At 39.8% G+C, this 21923-nt stretch overlaps 1 protein-coding gene across 1 annotated transcript in view; it reads right to left on the bottom strand.

Moving 5' to 3' along the window:
- Nucleotides 1–21923, bottom strand: part of SETBP1 (SET binding protein 1) — a 361699-nt gene that overhangs the window by 12478 nt on the left and 327298 nt on the right. Inside the window, exon 5 of the mRNA XM_056138137.1 lies at nt 16369–16539. Coding sequence (XP_055994112.1) covers nt 16369–16539 — 171 coding nt within the window. The remainder of the gene's footprint in view (nt 1–16368; nt 16540–21923) is intronic.

The following is a 21923-nucleotide window of genomic DNA, read 5'->3' as shown; positions in this document are numbered from 1 at the left end:
CAATGAGTCTTTAATCCTTAATGATGTTAACTGTGTATGAATGTACAGCCTAAGAAGTTTCTTCTTAGTTTCAATTTTCCTAAAGATTGACAGGACATGTTCCTAGCACTTCTCTTAATACAGAGCACAGTTCCTTTCTCATGACAGGTGTTTGATTAATATTTCCTGCTGAATTGCTTCAGATTGGGCATCCCAGTGTATACAATGCTCAAACATCCATTCAGCTTCATCAGAAATCCTGCTGCATCTTTCATGGATTTGTAGTCAGAAATCTAGGTGCCAATGGAAAACATCTAGAACGAGGCTGATGCTGGCCACCTCAATTGGTTAAGCCGGTTTAGTGCTCCAATTATTAGGTTTTCAGAACCTCTTTGAGCATTAAGAAATTATGTGAGTCATTTCACATACCAGGATTTTGGACAAACACCTTGTGCTTTAGGTGTACTTTAGGCAGATAAAGGCCATGGCAACTTGGCTCCAGGGAAAGCCTGAGATATCAGCATTGCCCAGGGACAGCATGACAAAAATGGCCAAAGGGAGAAATCTCACACGTCAGAGAATGAGCAATCGAGTTGATTCAATTATAGTTGTTTGCAAGGTAACTGGGTATATTCAATCCCAAGAATTGCTCAGGATTAAATCTGGGAGATTTTGGCGGGGGTGCAGGGGTGATATCTCATAGGGTCAGAGTGGTTTTGAGGCTTCTGGTAAAGAGTGACTGTTGAATGGACCACTAGTCACAAGGAACACTAACTTGAGCTATTTAACTCTCTGTTTCAATCAACTTTGGCTTTTGTATGTTGCATGTGGCTCAAGCCGCAGCAGACTGACTAGACAACGTGAGAGGCTGGGGAGAATGTAGTGAACGCCAAAAAGTTTGACGCTACATCTGCTGAGTCTCACAGCATGCCAGGTGGTCCCACAGCGGGGGTGGTTGCACCCTCTCAAAGGGCTCTTTATACTTTTTCTTTCCTCTCAAATGTGGCAGAACTCTATCCTTAGCTATAAATACCATTCCTTATGCAATACTCCAATGATCGTAGATGTATTTCATACTTGATTGGGAGAGATGTTCTTTCTTTTCTAAATTTTGACAAAGAGGAAAATTGAGAAAATAAAGAAGAATGTAACCAATCTGATCTTATGCCAATTTTCACATTTTTAGGTTTTTTTTCACATTTTTAGGGTTTAGGCTCTGAAAAAGGAAATTTTTGTTGACTATGTAAGAACATCAAGAATTATGTCAAGGGGTATAAAACCATATTTTGATTTCTTCCTGCTCTCAATAATTTTATTTGCTCACTGAAAGAGCCAGGCTAGGTTACAACCAGACAGAACACATATTCAAAGAATGAGGTTCTAGACTCAGTGTTTCAGCTCTCGGCTTTGTGATTCCTCATAAATCTTTTTATTTCTTCCTGAGCTCCTCCCCTCTGAATAAATACATTGTAAAATGAACCATACAGCTCCACATCACCTGTTCTAGCTAAGATATCCCCTATCCCTTCATCTGTCTCAGGAGAAAAGTTTTAGACTATTTCATTGTGATAACCCTTCTCTGGACAGTTTCTTATATGTTAAATCTCAGTTGTTTCTTTCTTTTTTTTTTCTTCTTGGGTCACACCCGGCGATGCACAGGAGTTACTCCTGGCTCTGTACTCAGGAATTACTCCTGGCGGTGCTCAGGGGACCATATGGGATGCTGGGAATCAAACCCCGGCTCAGCTGCTTGCAGGGCAAACGCCTTACCTGCTGTGCTATTGCTCCAGCCCCAAATCTCAGTTTCTCATATGTTAAATCTCAACCTAAATTTTGGTGCCCAGGGGCCAGAGAGACAGTACAGCAGAAGGATCTCTGAGCACAGAGCATTGTGCACTGCTGGGTGTGGTCCCCAAACAAACACACAAACAAAAAATTTGGTGCCCAGAACTGAACTGATTTTCTAAGTATAAAGAGATAAGAGTAGACAGAGTAGAATAATTTAAGTGATTATGGACCCAGCTTTCTTTTAATGAGAGCAACATCTAAAAACCTGCATGTGTGCATAGTATGTAGCTGAACCATATTGTTTGAAATGAAATCTCAAATAAGTCCCTTATACATTTTTCTATCAATGTCCAGTAAATGTAGCTACTGCTACGTGGAACGAATTTTGAGGCTTAGATACAAGCCTTCTACATAAATAGAAAAAGTTTGATTTTATTGGTATTAATCCAATGTTCTGTTCTCTTGTGCAAATTTTGAATTTTAATTTTGAGTTTTCAAAGAGTTCTTGGGTTCATTACCCTGCTCCCACTAGCATTGCCAACAGATAAGTAAATACATAAAGCAAAAATGTGTCCAGATTTGTAGGGATTTCAAGAAGAATTTGAATGCCCTCCAAGTGTAAGTCCTGTCCTTTCTTGGCATGGATCAAATGACCGGAATGCATATATTACTATTATTTTTCTTATTATTGAAGCTTTTAAAGAAACCAATTCACATATCCAAGTTTCCTTGCATTCTTAAAAAACAAAACAAAACAGTAATTTGTACTAATTGCTTTAGACCCCACATATTCTGTATCTGTCTGGTTAGTAGATAATAAATCTACCACAGAAATAAAGTACACAGTTTACAAGTCTGTGCCCAACCCTATTACTACTGTCAAAGGGTTACGGCATATGGCATTGCATAGGGGAGGTCTTCCTTTTTTACTTTATTTATTTATTTTTAGTTCAGAGGGAATTCTCCTTAGTGGAAAAATAAAAAACAATCGACCCCCAATATACACATCCTCAAGTTAGGAGTGCTTCCAAGTGCTTTGTAATTTCTACTAAAATTCAATTTATAAATCAGTCTTTAAGCATTGTAATAGATACTTAGATCTTGGTACATTCTATCCATTTCTAAAAACTCCAATGAAGAACTCTTCCTGCAAATCAATTAAGGACTTGCATCTCTCTCTCTCAGGCGCCCTCTGCACTGTTTGATCTCTCTGATACTCAATATACTTTACATAGTCAATTCTGTAGTCAGATTATGGGATAAATCTACATAGATTTTTCTTTGAAATTGTGCTCTCAAGGGACTAGGAAAAATCTTAGCCATTCTTACTCATTCTTGGAACAAATCCTGATAGATTTCAACTTTTCTGTTTATTTATTTTGAGGCCACACCTAGCCTGGTTCAAGGCCCACTCCTGGATCTGTGCTCAGGATCACACAAAGCAGAACTAAGTACTAAATAAGTACTAAGCAGTACTAACCATATGTGGTACCGGGGACAGAACCAGTACGTACTACATGCAAGGCAAGTGCCTTAACCACCGTACTATTTCTCCAGCTCTGGGATCCTACTTTGTGCCAGGCACTATTGTAGGCATTCTGTTATGTTTTCCTTCCCCTGGTGATCAGCACAGAGCTCAAGTGACTTAATTTGAACTGAAATCTAGAGCACTGCTTACCATCTATTTTGTAAATGTCTCTGTCTGAAATACGAATTTCTTGAAGAGGTTCCAAATCACTGTAAATGAAATTAAATCCCCACCTATTTCAACTGTTCCCTACTCTCTTCAGAGCACCCTAAACTGTATGGAGTATCTAAATTGTAACCCAAAGCCCTGAAGTGCTGTGAAATACATAGTTAATGCAAATTACTCCATAGAAGAAGTGGCATTTCAATGACAAAAGCAAGTTTGGGATTTATTAAGTGTCATTAAGAAAACACTGAACATTTCAGTTCAATGTTTCACTTCATTTCAGGCTTGGACATTTCAGTTCACAGACTGATGAAAAGTATGGTTTCTCTGAAAAAAAAAAAGGGCATATGCACACATTATATATTTATTATCTTACTCAGAAACAGAGAAAGGACAAGTGGGGAGTTGGGAGGGAGAGGGAAAAGGAGAGTAAGTGAATGTAATTTTTTCATAGCTGAACCTTTGGATCAGAATTATAATGGTTTATTATGGGTTAGTGATCTTGTTTTCTTTGGCAAGTTTTGAGCACTATACCATCATCTTTCTCTTTTTTCCTTTATCTTCTGAAAAAAGTTATTGCTTTTACTTTTTTTTCAAATATAAGCTTAGACAGGTTCAAGGCAGCAAATACTCATTCCTCAATTTAAGATTTGACAATTTAAGAGGAAAAAAGCTCATTCATCATCTTTCCCTTTTAGAGACCATAAATTATTGGCTCATATACCATGTGGTTTGGATTCTAGGAAAAGTTAGTGTAAACAAACCCAAGTCACAATGCGTGGAGTAAGAGTGAGTCATAAACAAAACACAGACATATGCTCTCATATAAATAAGGGCCGAGATCATCAGCTTCCCAAAGTCTGCTTCCCATTAATTACACAACAAAATGAACTTTCCATATGTAAAGCCCAAATCACTTAACTCTGGCAACTTGCATGAGACAAAGACCAGGATTGTAGCTAAGTAGGCTCTAACAAAATTGGGTTTCAAAACAAGGAAAGCTATCTCAAAATATCTTCAGGTATTGGAACACAAGAACATGTCCTGAAGGAGAGTTTTTAAATATTGGTATTTATACTCAACCACCCGGGAACTCTGCTTGAGCCCTATCTAGGTCCTCTGCTGAATTTTGAAAATTTAAATATCAAGAATATTTCCTTTCTGTTCTGAGCTCTACCATCTTTATGAGGCAAGTCCTGGATCCCTGCCACCTACTATGTCTACAGACATCCATGGGATCATCGAATGGTTGCAGCTCTCTCCAAAAATACTTTCTCTGTCTTTAGAAAATGTGTATAGGTGATACAGATTCATGCTTCTGGCTGGGTGAAGTCAAGCTATTAGGTTTCAAAGAGATATTGAGGAAGAAGTGGACAATTCTAGGAAAAGCAAATTCTTCAACAGATGAGATACTCAGGAAGGTGAGGGAGCTGAGCTCTTGCTTTGGATCCCATCAAAAAAAGATTCCAGGAAACACCTACGAAGGACTTTAAGAGGTTTCATGTTGTAGGAGTCCTGGGAAGGGGAGAAGGAAGATAAACAGTCTTTTATTCTTTGCCAGTGAAGATATAGGTGGGTTTTGGTCATTCACTGATTCCAAAATGAATATATTTTTGTAAACCTAAGCTTTGTAGTATACCACAGACCACGAGGTAAGTGGACTGTATCTTTTATTCTCCAGGGAAACTAAGGGAAAAAGGAAGAAAGTAATATGTTTTGTGAATTTATACTGCACTTTTCAGTATTTCATGCTTTCTCATTTAGCTGTAATCACAACAGCATAAGGGCCTTCCCATCTCTATTATACAGAAAGGAAAACCCAAATCTCAGAGGTGAAATACTGTTCCTAAGGACATCTGTCTTGGAAAGCATGAACTGAAGGGCTCAAACAAGGGCTCCCCTATTTCAAAGCAAGTTTCAAACCATATTCCCTTAAGAAAGTACAGATGACAGGGAGCTAGATAAGAAGTGAGAAAGCCTGGGTTTCCCTATTAACTTTACACTGTTGACTGCATTCAACAGTTTTGGAGTGCCAAATTCCTCTCAATTTCACAATCTCAACGGCCTCTTCCAAACCCCAAACTCCATAATTAAATAACAAAAGATATTACCACAGATGACACATGTTACTTCTGCTAGATTAAGTATTTCTGAATATTGTTTTGATCCAGTTCAAATGCTTTAACGGTTCCCTATAGAGAGCCAGACAGCCAATGTAAAGAATAAAGTTAGGATATAAAATAAAGTAGTGCTGGTGGTAGGAGTGGGTTGGGAGGGCACAAGAAACTAAGGAGAATATTGTACACCCAACAGAGCACATATTATGTATCAATCAACTGTGGCTAAGTAGGAATGAGTCCAAAGTTACTAGGTAGTCTGTGTTCCAAAGAACCAGAAATCTTGCTATTTTTTGACACTGTTAATTGATTTTGGAAGAAAGGGGGGGTAGATTATACCCAGCAGTGCTCAGGGGATACCCTGACTCTATATTCAGGGGTTCCTGGTAGCATTGCTTAGGGACATATTCAGGAATCTTACCAGTGTGGGCCACATGCAAGGCAAATACTTTAATCCCTGTATACTCTCTCTCTCTCTCTCTCTCTCTCTCTCTCTCTCTCTCTGGACCAACTGCTAAATGATTTTTGAAATATGTCTAATCTGTAGTCTAACCAATAGCTTTGAACCTGCAACTGCTGTTTTGCTTTCAATGCCCTTCAAAATGGTTATTCTGCCTATTTCTAAAATTTCAGGTTATTTATGTTCTGAGTCCCAAACCCTTTTTGCTGTCTCACTTATATTTATTCTACTCCTGAGAAATTCTGTAAACCTGTCCCTCCAGCTTCTACCTGTTGATTAACCAGATTCATTCCTAGGAGCCGACGCACTTGGATATGAAAGGTTACAGATATAGAGTAGTTACAGATATAGAGTAGTATTCAAATTATTAGGGCTGGAGCGATAGCACAGCAGTAGGGCATTTGCCTTACACGCAGCCAATATGGCCGACCCGAGTTCGATTCTTCCGCCCCTCTCGGAGAGTCCAGCAAGCTACCGAGAGTATCTCGCCCGCACGGCAGAGCCTGGCAAGCTACCCGTGACGTATTCGATATGCCAGACACAGTAACAACAAAGTCTCCAATGGAGACGTTACTGGGCCCACTCGAGCAAATTGATGAACAACGGGAGGACAGTGACAGGACAGTGACAGTGATTCCTAGGAGCCATCTCAATGCTTACCTTCCTTACTCATCACACTGGACTCCTTGGCACCATTCAGTTGGAAATTGGTGATGTGTTAATTGCTGAATGATAGCAATAGTATCTCTGATTGCTAATCAATCTATTTATTTTGAAATATTAATTGCTCAACTCATGTCCTGAAGCTAGGTCAGGAGACAATCATATACTTGCATGGATCAGTGTGGCAGGTGATTAAAAAAAGCTGACTATTACCAAGAGTTAGTATCTTCACAAATAGGGGCTTTAGCACTGACTACAGAAGAAGGTATTTTAAGGGGTGAAGAGAATAAGACTTGGAAAGACAGTTAATCGGTGCTAGACTTGAGTCATTTCATGACAAAATTCAGATGCAATCCGATCAAATTATGGTATACCATGACTTCATTTTTTTGACATAAAGGATCTTAAAATAACAATACGCCATCTTGAATATGTGATTGTTACTTTTATCTGCTATTTCATGTCTTTCTCACCACTGTCTAAATGGCAGGTTACATTTCAGATGAGGAGGCTGAGGGTGAGAAGTCTTCATTAGAGTCAGTGACTACCATATGGGATGAATAAACACTACTGGTTGTATAAGAACCCTGGTCTTGGAAACTCCAAATCCAGTTTTCACTATGCATTAGTGTGGCAGCCAGAGCCCAGGCTTCCTTTATTTCTAGTCAGGAAATTTTAGCTTTTCAGCCTAACCTCTCTGGGCTTACTCACTTTACCCACCACATGAATGGGTTTCCAAGGGTCCAATCCAATCAATTTGAATCCAATCTTGCTGGCTGATGTCTGTCTCAGTGTTAGAAGGTGAATCCCTTAAAGGCCACATTGGGATTACCTTTTCAGCTCCCAATGGCAGGGTGGAGAGGGCTGGCAGATGAATGACATCTCTCTGGCTATCTCTTTGGTTCTTTAACCTCTGTCTCACAATCCTTTCTCCATTCTCTCTCCGTGCCTTCTCTCTCTTCCTCTTTCTCTGTCTCTCATTTCCTAGACTTTACTGCATTTTGCCTAGACCACTGGAGATCATTCTTGGTGACAATCATTACACAGTTCTTTCCATGTTGCTTGAGGCCATTTCTGCAGCAATCAGTAGGAAAGATTTTTCCTTCTCTCAACCCCCTTCTCAACAGCTGGGGCTCAGTATGCCAACTTCACTGAAACCATGAAGTTTTTTTTTTAAACTCCCCATTAATTACAGGAAACCCAAAGCACTGTCCCTCCCCCCTTTCTCATTAACACAGTTGCTTTCAGTTGCCACTAAATGATCTCGCCCCCCATTAAACCAACAATCTAATTAGACTTCTGGAAATGGGAAGAGCCAATGAATAAGGCAGGAGCACCCGTTTCATCTCAAAACTGATCATAAAATATTTGTGCCCTTTCATTCTTAGCTGCATAAAATCTGCCCCCGAAGAGTCTCCTTTCATTCTCTCTCATTTAAAAAGAGGAACTTGAATATTTGATACAAAATGAGTATCTTAATAGAAATCGCTTCACGAATGGGAGATTTTCTTTCCTGCGTTTCGCTGGAGCGTGGAGTCCTCATTACAATAATCGCACCTGACTCCCCCTGTGTCTGATGCCTCACAGCCAAACCTCCCACTGGGCTTCAATGGAGGTGTGAATGATACTATCACTGGGAAGAAGATAAAATGTATTATTATCATTACTCTATTTTTAAGAGGGTCTGACTGTGGCAAGAGGTGGCTGGGAGCATAATCGGTATGAGGCATTCAGAGTAGATAAATTGAGTTAAACTTCTCCCAGGCAGCACTTTCAAACCTGTCATTAAACCTCCTGTCTTTCCTAAAATCTCGGTTCTGCAGAGAGAAAAAAATACATTTCAGCTACTTCAGATATATTTATTGAGCAGCTACTATGCAACCTGAACCATGCAGGAGTCTTGATATCAAGAGAGAATTATGTTGCTTAGGGGTGCTCCTGAATTTTTTGTTTGATTTCATCCCCTACAACTGGAGGCTCTATGAATCCATGGGACACTCAATAGACACTGAATTGGACAAAGCCTAAATAGGGAAAGGTTGTTATTTCGGGAAAGCAATACTTTGACCATACGGTGTGATCAGTGTATATAAAATTTAAAAGAAAATTAACTATGGCAGACTGGTGCAATCTCCAGTTTTCCACAGAGTGGCTCATCCTCCAAATGCCACCAAACTTCTGAGTAAAGGAAGTCATAGATGTAACCCTCTTTTTTCTTCTGAATAAATATACACTTATGCTTTATGCCTTGTACATACCAACATTGTATAGACCAACTGTAAATTGAATATAATTACCCCCAGAGGAGATTCTGGAATGTTAGCCAGGAGCAGCTGGTTTGCCATTATTGAACAAAAGAGGCTGGATGAGCATCTCAACACCTCTTCGCATAACCTCCCTCTCCGCCCCCCCCCCCCCCCCAATACACACAGATCCCTCGAGCTGCTCCCTCTGATGAACATTTTCAGAATATTTTGTTTTTTCTAATGCTGGTATGGAAACTAAGGGCAAATCATTCCCTTTCAACTCTAAAAGAATAAAGCTGCTAGAGTATATGTTTTCATGCTCCAGATCATTTTGTTCAGGAAACAGTTGTTGTTTGGGGTCATACCTGGCAGTGCTTAGGGATTATTCCTGGCTCTGCACTCAGAGACCACTCCTGGTGGGGCTTGGGGGACCATATAGGGTGTTGGGGACTAAACCCGGGATGGTTGCATGCAAAGCAAGCATCCTATCCACTGTACTGTAGCTCCAGTACCCGCAAACAGGTACTATTCAATTCATTTGAACCAATATTACCAATTAAAGATTGCCTAGCACTAGGCTGGCTTTTGGGATTTTAAAGTCAACCAAGGCCTGACAATAAAGGAATAGAAGGTTGAGCAGCAGGCTCAGCAGTGCATTCAACACAACCTTTAAGTGAGCGCAGGGATCAATGATCAGTGGGCTTCCAGGGAACCAAGGGGGCACAGGGATGTGGCATTTTAGTTGGCCAGAGGGTGGTTCTCAAAGTGAGTGTGAGAGTTGGCTTCTTTGAAATGAAGGCAGCTCTGCTGATACTTGATGAGAGAACATTTTGCTGGGGCATGGAGTTCTCATTACAATAGCAACAACAATAGGAACCGCAAGAGCCATAATAGTACTCATTGCTGAACATTCCCCATGCTTCAAGTGCTCTGCTAAGGTCTTCATAAGGATTATCACATTTCTTTTTCATCAAATCCTCTACACTAAATGGAATGTTTTCTTCCATTTTTATAGATGTCAACATTGAGATCTAAGATGGCTCAGTTGGTGAGTATGGCACTGAGCGTTCAATGTGGGTGATCTAAAACAAGTATTTAAGTAGAATATTGCATGCCCCATGTGTGGTGGTTCGAAAATGATCCAAACTCAGGACCAAAAGCAAGAGTATATGTCCTTTCAGAGTCCCCAAGTATCATTTTACAGACCTGTTTGAGGTCAATATCAATTATCTAGAGAAATATATGTTGGTTGGTAATACTTGTTATGTGCTACTGATTAAAGGCTCAAACTACACCAAATAGCATGACAATATACAGATTTTTCTCTAGAAAGGAAGAAAAAGATTTATTTTCAGAAATAATGAGTATATTGATGAGTAGGACATTCACTGAGCAATCCTCTTAAATATTCTTTCTGTGAAGCTATATTCCTATAATTTCCCTCTTCTTTGGACCAGATATATCATGAGTTTGGTTTCTTCAGAGAAAAGCTGAGTCACTCTTTGACCTGAGTTTTAGTTTTTATTTTGAACTGTATTCTGGCTGTGGGGAACCCAAAAGAGTTTGCTTATGGTTGACATTTTCAAGAAGGGGTTGGAGCAGAAGGCAGTGGTTGGATTCTGAAGAACTTGGTGCTTCTCTGGGTTGTTTACAGCCATAGAACTGAGCAAGGCTCAGCTGCACTAGGGTGTACAGAAATGTTGGGCTGGAGATACAGTATAGGAGATAAATCCTGCCTTGCATGCAGCAGACCTTGGTTTGATCCCTGGCAGTGCACATAGCCTCCAAGCACCACCAGGATTTGCTCCTAAATAGAGTGTCATAAGTAGCCCCTAGCAACATTGGATGTTTCTCCCAAAACCAGAAATAAGCTTATTTATTTTGGGCAAATAAAAAAGAACATTATGGATGTTTTCCAGAAAGTTATTAGTGTGATGGAGGCTATCCAGAACTCCCTTCCCCCTATCCCTCTCCCAATAAGGGCTATATCTGGTGATGTTCAAACTGCAGTACTTGGGACCAAACTATGGGCTCCAAACATGCCAAGCATGTGCCATAGCACCTGAGCTATCTCTATCACTCCATATAATGAAGTCTTAAGGGAAGCATATTAACCGCCCACTCTTCAGCATCTCTTCTTGATGCAGAGCTGAGGAATGGGGGTTATTCAGCAACACTTTCCAGAAAAATAAAGTCTTTCTGTGTGGTTTCAACAGGAGTTCATCAGTTGGGTGAATTCCAAGAACTCTTCAGAAAACGAGAATGATATGCTTTTTAATTCCAAAGTTTGTTTGACCTACATTTTTGAAAGGCTGGGAAATGGTTTTCCACGGTTTTAAGTGATTAGTCTCAATTTGTGGGAATTTACTGTAATGCCTATGAACATGCATATTTATTTTTCTGTTTCAGTTCTTTTAAAAGATAAGATTCTTGGCTGATCTGACCTGTTACAATAGTTAGGAGCGTAAGTTTCTGATTCTGTATAGGACAAAACAAAAGTAAAATGGATTGCTACAAATTTTGAATCCCTCTTTATTGATCTTTGTACCTGGATAGCTCCAGTGGGTTAAGAGATAAACATCTGGAATGTGGGACTTAGAAGCATGTTGCATGATCATCTTGTTCTGGCTACTGGAATACTAGATATCATCCTGGTTCTATATGAGTGAAATAGTCTTCTTATTTGTCAAGGTAAACATTTTAAAGTTTCAGCTTCTGCATCTTGATTATAGGTATCAGTACTGATTGGGCTGATAGTTTGGTTTTAAAAAAAGGCGTTTATCTAACATCAATCTTTGCCTTCTGAAACAAAATGTCTCAAAATTAACAGACTTACAACATTTGACTGTTTTCACTTTACTTATGGCTCTGGTGGTTTCAGAAAAGGCAGTTTGAGATAATCATGTATTAGCCTTGATATGAAACAGATACATGCCAGAGCTGTGCTTCCCTCTGCTTTCCTTTCTTATCTCTAATGAAGTGGCATCTTCAGGAATTGAAATAGTGTGTGTGTGTGTGTGTATGTGTATGTGTGTGTGTGTGTTGTATGTGAGAGAGTAAGAGAGAATGAGGGGGAAGAGTGAGAGAGACAGAGAGAGAGAGAGAGAAACAGAGAGAGAGAGCCCTCTGTTTTTCCATTATTCCTACTCTAGGTGCAAATCCATGGAGATTTTGTCATCTTGGTATTGTCAATATTGGTAATCTGCTTATTAACACATTTTCTTCTTGACATGTTTTAATAGCAAAATCACAAATTCTCTACAGATGTGATCTCCTTGAGAAGTCAGTTCAATATAGAGACAATCAGAAAAATTAGTCTGCCTTACTCAGGTATGGATTATCTGATACGGTTATTAAATCATCATTGGACTAGTGTAGCAGAAGTTATTTCGAATTATTCCTCACTTTGAACAAACTTTATTGAAGTTTTTACTGCATTAGCCCTAATTACTCAGAATAACCATGCAGGGTTCCCTTGCAGTCGACCTCTTTCACTGTGCCAGGGGACTGCTACTGATCAATAGCTATTGAGCAGTTTGATCACGAAGGCTGAGACAGGTGATTTCCCAAAGCAGCCACTGCCATCTCCCCTCCCACCCCCATCAGCAGCACAGACTGTCTTGTTTTTAGTCTGGCTGCTCTCTCCTGCAGCTCCTTCTCTGCCTCAGCCTCCCAATCAATAACTTCATAATCAGCATGCTACCCAGACTCACGGAGGCTGAAACACTGTTTTAAACAAACAAAGATATTCACACACACACATACAACAGAAAAGACAGATTTTTAAAACTTTGAGCCGTGTCCATTTCTTCCACATATTATAGCTTACAAAATAGAGTGGAAAATGTTTCCTCTTTTCATTTACCAAAGATCACCTGTCGAAAAAAAGTATTCCTGGGACTGAAACTGGTAAGTGATTTGGCAATTACCAAAAGCTTACAACATTTGCCTTTTGATTGCTAAGTCGTTCCACAGTGGAACACGTTGTTCTCAAATCTCTCCACCATACATGTCCCATATAAACACACAGTTATCATTTTCTGGTCTTGAATTTACTTAGTGATTATTTATTGAAAATCTACTATCCATCAGGAACAACCCCAGGTATTTAAACATCTGTTATTTTTAACTGAAAGGAATTTATAATTTTGGCATTTTTGTAATTAATCAAATTATTTCTAATGAATTATTTAATATTTTTAAAAATTGCAAATGATTTCTCAAATGGATTGTGCTTCATAAGCTCATTTGTTTTGCTCTTCTTTCCAGTTTTTGTCTCCATGGCATTGTTGGTGGGGGGAATGTCTTCAAAAGCATTCTGTAAAAATGATGACCTATTGACATACAAGTCAATTTCTGTCTACAGCTGGAAGTATTCAAAATTATCTCACTGATAGTGAAAGACGAAGAAAGGGATTCCAAAGAAAGCAAAAATTAGGCAAGTTGTCTTATCAGAAGTATGTATGTCTAACACACAAAACTTCAGTGGAATTAAATTAAATCCAACACTATTATTGCTGACTCTGCTTGACCTTGGTTAAAGTATCAAGTTGTGAGTTTCACTTAACTGTCTCTAAAAGAAGTATGAGTCCCTAGTTAAGGAGACGGAAATGTGTCTTTGCTAATGCTGGGTCTAGGAAAGAAGTGAGATTCCTCTGGAAACCATGCAGTAAATAAAGAAATTGGGGTTCCAACCCAATTGTATGACCTCAAGCTAATTTCTGACTCTTGGGAGCAGGGCGTTGGATGAGAGCCCAGGCCTTGGGACCCTAACTCTCTCAGGTTTGTGGGAATTATAATTTAAGGGAGGTCTGGCCTCCAGCACCTGGGGTAGATCTTGGCCTGTTTTGCTCCAAAAAATTGTGCTCAGCAGCCAGAGACCCGGAAATGGACCAAATCTGTGAAATTCTCATGAGGGTCTCATTTTAGCACTGTCAGAAATAAACGGTTCCATCCCTACATCCTGAAACAAGAAAGTTTGGACTCAGCTTTGATTACTAGAGAAGCAAGTTTAAAAGTTTAAAAAATACCCACCTGTTTCTGCGCCCGTTTGGCATATTTATAAATTGAAAGCAATCAGAGGAGTCACTAGATACTAAGAATGTGCTCTCTCTTACACTGAATGGAAAAAGTTCAGTGGAAGAAAACTGGGACCACCTGTCTTTCACCTCTGGGAAATATCTTCTTGGCAAGCCAAGGCAGAAATACACAGGCTAATTTCTAAATCTATAACAGGAAGTCTCCAGTGCCTAATGGAAAAGATCAATAAGTAATTATCTGGGTAGGGAGTGTAGACCCTTACTACAGCAAAGTGACAACTTCCTAGTGTTCTGGGAAAGACCAGCCCCATGTTGCTCCCTCTACCTGGATGCCTCCTTGCAAGAGCTGTCTCGGATACCTCAGGTCTCCAGAGAAACATTTCTTGGGATATTCACTCCCCTGATTTATTCTCCTACTCAATTGCCAGCATCTGTATTACCAGGAATTCCCATCCAACACATTTCCTTACACACTTAGCCTGGGAAAGATGTGAAGACTCATGAATTTTTTTTTAAGAGCAAGATTTCCCCAGCAGTTGGGAAGAACACTGTTTCCAAGAGAAGTTAAAATGCTATTTCATTAAAAACGTGTTTTCTAATCAGATGAAGATTGTGAGACTCAGTGTCTTCCCTCCTGGAGCCTCCCTGGTTACTTTTGACAAAGCCCTGCAGGAGGAAATAGGTCATGAAGCAATTCATCTAACTTGGTTAACTATGACACACATAAGTATCACCACAAACTACCTACTAAATTGGAGAAGTGTCATCCCAAATATTTTCTCCATGGTTTCACTTGGACTCAATTTCTGATTACCCATGATTTCCATAAAGGAGGTCGGTATGGAGACAAGTTGAAGTCTTTGCTCAAAGCAACCTGCTGAACTGGAAGATAAGTCTGGAGTGAGTGAATGTCAATAGTGGGTCTCATCTTGGGTTTCTAATGATAACAGGCATTACTAAGTACTGCAACATGGTTGACATTTACCAATGCAGTAATTCAACAAATGCTTATGGAATTCTTCTGTGTGCCATGAAGATAGCAAGAATCCTAAGTTTGAATTCTACATGAGGTATACAATAATTTTGCTCCATGACAGAAGCAGTTAAATAGGAGACATTTCTTTTCTTTTTCTTTTGGTTCTTAGGTCAGCCCCAGAGTTGCTCAGGGCTTACCTCTGGCTCTGCATTCAGTGATCACTCTTGGCGGGTTTGAGGAACCACATAGGGTGCCAAGGATCGAACCATGGTTCGTTGTGTGCAAGGCAAACTCTCTACTATCATTCTGATCTCCTCTTTGTCCTTTCTTTTTGTTGTCGTTGTTGTCATGGGGCCACATCTAATAGTTCTTAAGGATTATCAAAGTCATACTGAAGAGTGTTGAGGAGGGATACAAGGTGCCAAGGATTAATCTTAGGTCCTTAACCATGCAAGGCATGAAGATTACCACTGGAGCCACAACTTGGGCCCCTAGAAAGTGTTTCTTAGTGTAGTCCAGGAGTAGGTGGTAAATGCCTGGCAGATGCTTGGTGTTATGGGAATTTGGAAGAACTGTGACTGGCGGGGGGCCTTGAATATGTATGGGGTATAAAAAATTGAGTAAGTCTGCTCTAAAGATAAGTTCAGTGCCTGCCTTTCTGGATGCAGGGGATAAGCATGGCAAAATGCACCTGTGGAAAATTCTGTGTGGAGTAAATGAAGGCAGAAGTTGAATGGGCCAGCCTGCTGAGAGCATCAGTGATGTCTGAATCAAGAGCTTATATTTTATCAGCTGCCAAAAGAGTCTGATTTATAATGAATTACTCATGAAATTATGACACAGGATGAATAAAAGTGTCAAGAAAACTCAGTGATTACTGTCTCCCAACCCCAGGAAGCAATGGAGGAGATAAAATGTGGTGGCTGAGAATGGGGTTTGGGATCTGAGTTGGAATCCTGGAGAAATCCTGTCTGTAAGTTCCTGGGAGAAGTTTCTTACTCTTAGCTCCCTCTTCTGAAACAAGGAAGCAAATATTTTCTACATAAAATTATCTTATGAGGTACAGGAGATAACAAATAAAAGGTCCTGGATGTAGAAATTTGTAATTACTTAGGTTTGATAAGAAGCAATCAATACTATTATCACCTGTGGTAACTCACTGGACCGGTATTAGAATAAATTGGGAAGATTGCTCAAAATTCTTTGGCTTCCAGATTGTGAGATACTTTTCATTTATTTTTAGACCTCCTTTGACTTGGAAACTCCAATGCTGAAGGAACTGCCATGCTTGTGGCTTCTGGGAATTTGGCTAAACCTGTATCCATTAACATATTCTCAGCATGCCTTCTCCATCTTTCTTCACCCACCTTTCCCATATCAAACCCAAAGTATCTAGAAAGTGCTCACCTGCATCCGGTGTTGCTGCAGAAGCAGCAAGCAGGGATAACACTGGGGTTGGTGGAAGAGCAACACTGTCCACTGCAGCTGGCTTCTTCCTGGTCATCATGGTGGACGATGAGCCCTCACTCTTACTATGCGACACCGTCTGGTCCACTTTTAAGTGGGGACTTGGCATTCCTAAAAAACAAGAACCCCAGAGGTTGAAGCTACTTTAGGAAGACAGGTAACAGGAAACCTGAAAGTGATCCTAGGAAATCATTAAATGAGCTGACTGTCTGGCACAATAAGAATGATATTTTTAGAATTGTTTAAAAGAAAATAGAGATCAGTAGCATGCCAGGTTGTGACTTTTTGTCTGAGGTGAGGAGTAGCATCATTCCAGGATGGGCATCTAGAAGTGGGGTTTGGGGGCATAATCCTTGCTTATATTGGTATCATGCACCTTGGTATCATGCACCAGTCACCTTCTGTCTTCCAGACATCAAGAAACCTGCTTCTCAGAGCATACATATGCTGAGTGTACCAGTATGGGATGAAGGGACTCTAATTCTAGGGAGGTTTCTCATCTCCAGCCAGAAGAGACAAGACCAAATGAGAAAGAACAGCTGGGCCACAAGTATGGGAAAGTTAGCATATGGAGATATAAGGATAATGGGATCAGTATGAGAAAAGGCTGTAAAGCTCATATTATAGCAGCAGAGTAGTGGAAAGGCCTTTCCAGAGTTGAGAAGTAATCCATTGGAGAACAAAAGGAGAAATACAGATAAATCCATACAAGACCAGCATGCAAGAAGTTGAAGACACCTCATGGGGACTGCTGTGTTATGACAGTCAATATGTTGGTTATAACATGCATCAGAGATCATGTCCTTATGATGATGAAAATCTGGGTAGATTCAGAGAGGTACATCTGGAAGAATCTAGAAATGCATGATAGAATAAATTTCAACAGCTTGAACTTAGTCTTCTGAGCTTGAGTACAGCCTCCTTCATTTTCCAGCTCTGTGATCATGAACAAGTCTGTCAACCTCTCCAATCTTTAAACTTTCTAAACTATAATCGAATGGAACAGTATTATCTTATAGTGGTGGTGGGGATTTGTATGAATGAATCAATGTGAAGGGCTTAGGACACTGTCCAGCAGAGTCTGTACTCTACATTATTATTATTATTATTATTATTATTATTATAATGACTAGGATCAGTATAACCTGCTGCTTTTTTAGTCCAAGAAACCAACAAGCAAAAAGTACAGCGCTCTCTTTCCTAATAATGATCAAGAATCTTCTAGATCCCCAGCTGCAAAAAGTGTCCTTCCAACTCAGCAAACAAAAATCTAGGAGAGCAGTATCTGAATCCATATGAAATGGTGAACTAAGCAAAGTTTCTTCACAGTTCCAAGTTATAAGAAGAGAAATAACTAAATCCAGAAGCTTTTAATATCAGACACAAATACTGCCAAGGAGCCAGATGCTTGACCAACCTGGCTGTCTTCTAAGGTCTGTCCACATTAAGAATCTGCCAACAGCATGTTTCACCAAGAAGACAGACAGATCCCCACATCACAGCTGGGAAAAAAAAAACCCAGCTAAACATGTCATCCGCCTACTTCCCATCTCATCCACAGAAACCCCAACTACCTACAGATACTATGAATAATATACCACTCACATCTTTTTGGATTATATATTTCATAGCATTTTGACAGTGGAGGTAGATTTTATGACAGAAATACTGAAAGCACAAACCACTAAGAAATCAGGAAATGCAGCAAACATGCAAAGATATTTATAAAATATGCAGGAGTGCCAGAAACAGGATAAGTACATAATATAGGTAAAATTCTTACAGAAACATCTGTAAAGCAAAATTCCCAAACAGTTAATAATAGTTATTTTCAGCATGAACAACATAGGGAACATGGGCAAGGAAAAGGGAGTTTTCACTCTTACTTATTTCCAACTCTCCTTTATTGTTAATATGTATATTTTTTTGTTTTTTTGTTTGGGTCACATTTAGTAGGGCTAAGGAACTATTTCTGGTTCTGTGCTGAGGAGTCACTCTTGGTAATAGTGACCACAGGCAGTGTCAGTAATCACAAGTGAGTACGTTGCAAGCAAGGCAAGGGCCTTAATTCCTGGACTATCTCCTTGGGTCGTATTCATATTTTTAAAAACACAACCAAGTTTTACATGTTTTCTCCACTGAGAATAGAACTCTTAGTAAAATCAAGAAGTCCACAAGTTCATGGGTCTGGGGTAGACCTGTATGCTTGAAATGGATGCAAGAAAATCTAAAATGGGTAGAGCAGAAGTGAGTCTGATAAAAATCTCCCACTTTGGTGTCTGTGCTCCTGTGGCTGTTTCCAGCCACGGGACACAAGTTTCCTTTCCAGAGCCGCCTCTGGAGTTCTAAGCTCTCAGAGTCCCACTGGATAACAGCTCCTTTGAAAAAAACTCACAGACAGGTCATCTTTATACCACAGACACAGGTTGGGCAGGTAATTCCTTGCTGAAATTATGCTCCAATTCTTATGCTCAGGGAATGAGCCATAAACAGGAATAGCAAGTGAATATTTAACTCTCACTGGGGAACAAACTGATTTCAAGTCATTTTAGTTGTACCCATTTTCATGCTAATGTTCACAATCCAAATTAGTCTCAGTCCACATCATTTCATTAAAGTTGATCCGATCATACCTCTATTGGGCATACTTTACTACTCAAGTGTTTATGTTACAGAATACGTTAAAAGTAATAAAATGACACTTAAAACACCCTATCACTCAGATTGTCACTATTTAGTGCTCTTCAAAACCCCAGATAATTTAGGATTTTCTAGATTATAGTACTATTTGCTAGAATGGCATCCAATGAATTTGAAAACAAGTTGGAAAAAACATTAAAAGGGGAGAGAGAGAGAGAGAAAGAGAGAGAGAGTGAGAGAGAGAGAGAAAGCCCTGATGTTTGTTTTCTCAGACATTTGAAAGTTTTGTTAAAATTATGAAAACTATTCCAGAAATATTTATAAATGGGCAAGAATATGGAGAAGTTTTAAATAATGGCTAATCTAGCAAACTTGTCATTACAAAATCTGTCTCAAAGCAGAGGTCTCAGGGACGGCAGCAGAGAGGGAGCAGTGGGCAGGGTGAGGAGAGGAAATCTTTCTCCCTCATTCCTTGGGGCAGTGAGATATCAGACAGAGGTAATCAAATGATCAGATGAACATGAAACTGTTCAGAAGTAAGTTCTCAGAAATGCTGGTAAATTGGAGTGGTGGAACATTTGGAAGGTTTCTTCCCAGCATGACCCTAGTTTCCTTCTCTCCATGGGAAGGAGATTTGGGGGTTTGAAGACCCAAACCAATCATAATAAAAAAACTCTTTGAGAATGTTATGTTGACTGGACCACTGAGATAGAACATAGCTCACACTGGGCCCGAGTCACTGTCACTGTCCTCCTGTGGTTTATCAATTTGCTCAAGCGGGCCAAGTAACATTGTGAGACTTGTTACTGTGTTTGGCATATCGAATAATACGTCACGGGTAGCTTGCCTGGGCCTTGGTAATGGTGAAGATATTTTTCTTTGGGAAACAAGAGATCAAGATCTTAAGTTCACTCGGCAGAATGTACGAAAAGTACCCTGGGTCGATGCTCAGAGCATCCATTGACCACAACTGGGACAATTGTATTGAGGCACGCATATTTGGAGACTAGTATCTTAAAGGAGGAAATAACAATTCTAATAACTTTGTGGATCCAACATCTGTTCATAATTATAAGACAGAGCCAAGAGGAAATAAAATAAAAGTCAAACCTATATGAAAACATTCTACTATAACCTATTGACCTCTATTGATAATTAAAAAAAAAAAGTCTTTGAAACTGTGCTGTATCCTATCAAGGGACAGCCACTCATTTTCAAAGGTAATTTCTCATAGCCCACTTATCCCCTAGAACCTCTACCTGCACACCATGTTTTCATTAGGGACTTGATTTATGGATTTCTACTCCTCCCAACCAGAAGCTGACTTCCTGTTGCCTTGGTTACTTAGAGCTCAGTTCAAGGTTAAAATACTCCCAAATCACAATCAGTGGCAGGCACTGCAGCTAGTGGCCAGGCTATTGACTGCCCTAGGATGCGAAAAGGTCAGAGACCAAAGCACTGTTTACTGCCTGAAGGGTGGGTCAATAACTTCAATATTTTGATTCTGTTTCTTCCGAAGTAGTAGCTACTGTTCAATTACCTCTTCTCCAGGTTGCTCAAGGTCATAGGGGCCAGGGAGAAAATAGCAGGGTCCATGGTGCTGACTTTCCCAGGATCCCTTTAATGAGCTCTGTGACCTTGGATAATAAGAACCAGCTTCACCTTAGAATGATTTGTATGTTGCTTTAGGTTTATAAAGCTAGTTTATCTACTTTATCTCATTTTCTCTCTGGGGAAAATCAACCAGTCAAGTCACCAACCAAAAATACCTTTGTAGGATAAAAAGATAGAGACTGAAAGAGGTCATATCTAAGATCACACATCTGATAAGTGGTAAGATCTATATCCTTCCTCATACCTGGTCCTTATCTCACAGTTTCTTTAAAACAAAGGGGCTGGTGGAATTAATTCACAGAGATCAAATGAATTTGTCTTGTAACATGCATTTCAGGAAACATAAAAACTAGCCTAAGATTAATAAGATTAATAATTAAATAGCTCAATTCTTTTTGTTTGTTTTTCGTTTTGGGACCACACCAGACAGTGCACAGGACTTCTTGCTGGCTCTGCACTCAGGAAGCAATCCTGGCGAGGTTCAGGGAGCTATATAAGATGTCAGGGATAAAACCTGGGTCAGCTGCATGTCAGGCAGAGAATAGTACACTACTGTTGTGCTATTCCCTGACCCCTCACTTCACTTTATAAATCTAAAAATTTCAAATGAAGATGTTCCTGATCACAAAGCGGAAGGTGGCATAGAGGGATGGGTACTTCCTTCAGTCATGCCCCTAGCACCTTTATAGTGTCAAATGCAGGACTTGGCAAAGTTGGGAGACCTTTTTATATTTTGACATGACACCTGATTGTGTTCAGGCCTTACTCCTGACTCTGCACTCAACAATCTCTTTTAGTGGGGTTTGGGGACCATATGTGGTGCCAGGGATAGCTCAGGTCATTTGTTGCAAGGCAAAAACCTTATCATCTATACTATAACTTCTGTCCTGTCAATGATTTTTAATCTTGCAGTGATATTTAAATGCATTATACTATTTGTCTTCTGCAATATCCCTATGGATATTAAGAGGAAAAAGGCAACATTCAGAATTTAAAGACAGAAGCAAGGTACAGGGACTCAGGTGTTTGCCCAACCTCACACACCAGTTATTGGGGAAAAGTGGTTGAGATCTATGCCTCTGGACCTAGGTTTATCTTTTTCCCTTTCCCATAACACATTGAATTTGGGATAAAACAGTAAATAAGTCTTTTCCTACAAGAGATTGTTCTCGAAACTTAATGATCCCCCTTCTCCTGTATTGGTTTTCTGGATTCTTCCATTGACCTTTCTCATTGTTCCA

This window comes from Sorex fumeus, unplaced genomic scaffold (assembly GCF_029834395.1).
Source record: "Sorex fumeus unplaced genomic scaffold, SorFum_2.1 ptg000128l, whole genome shotgun sequence".
Lineage (NCBI taxonomy): Eukaryota > Metazoa > Chordata > Mammalia > Eulipotyphla > Soricidae > Sorex > Sorex fumeus.
The sequence above is the reverse complement of the archived record's forward strand: the minus strand, read 5'-3'. Positions and strand labels throughout refer to the sequence as shown.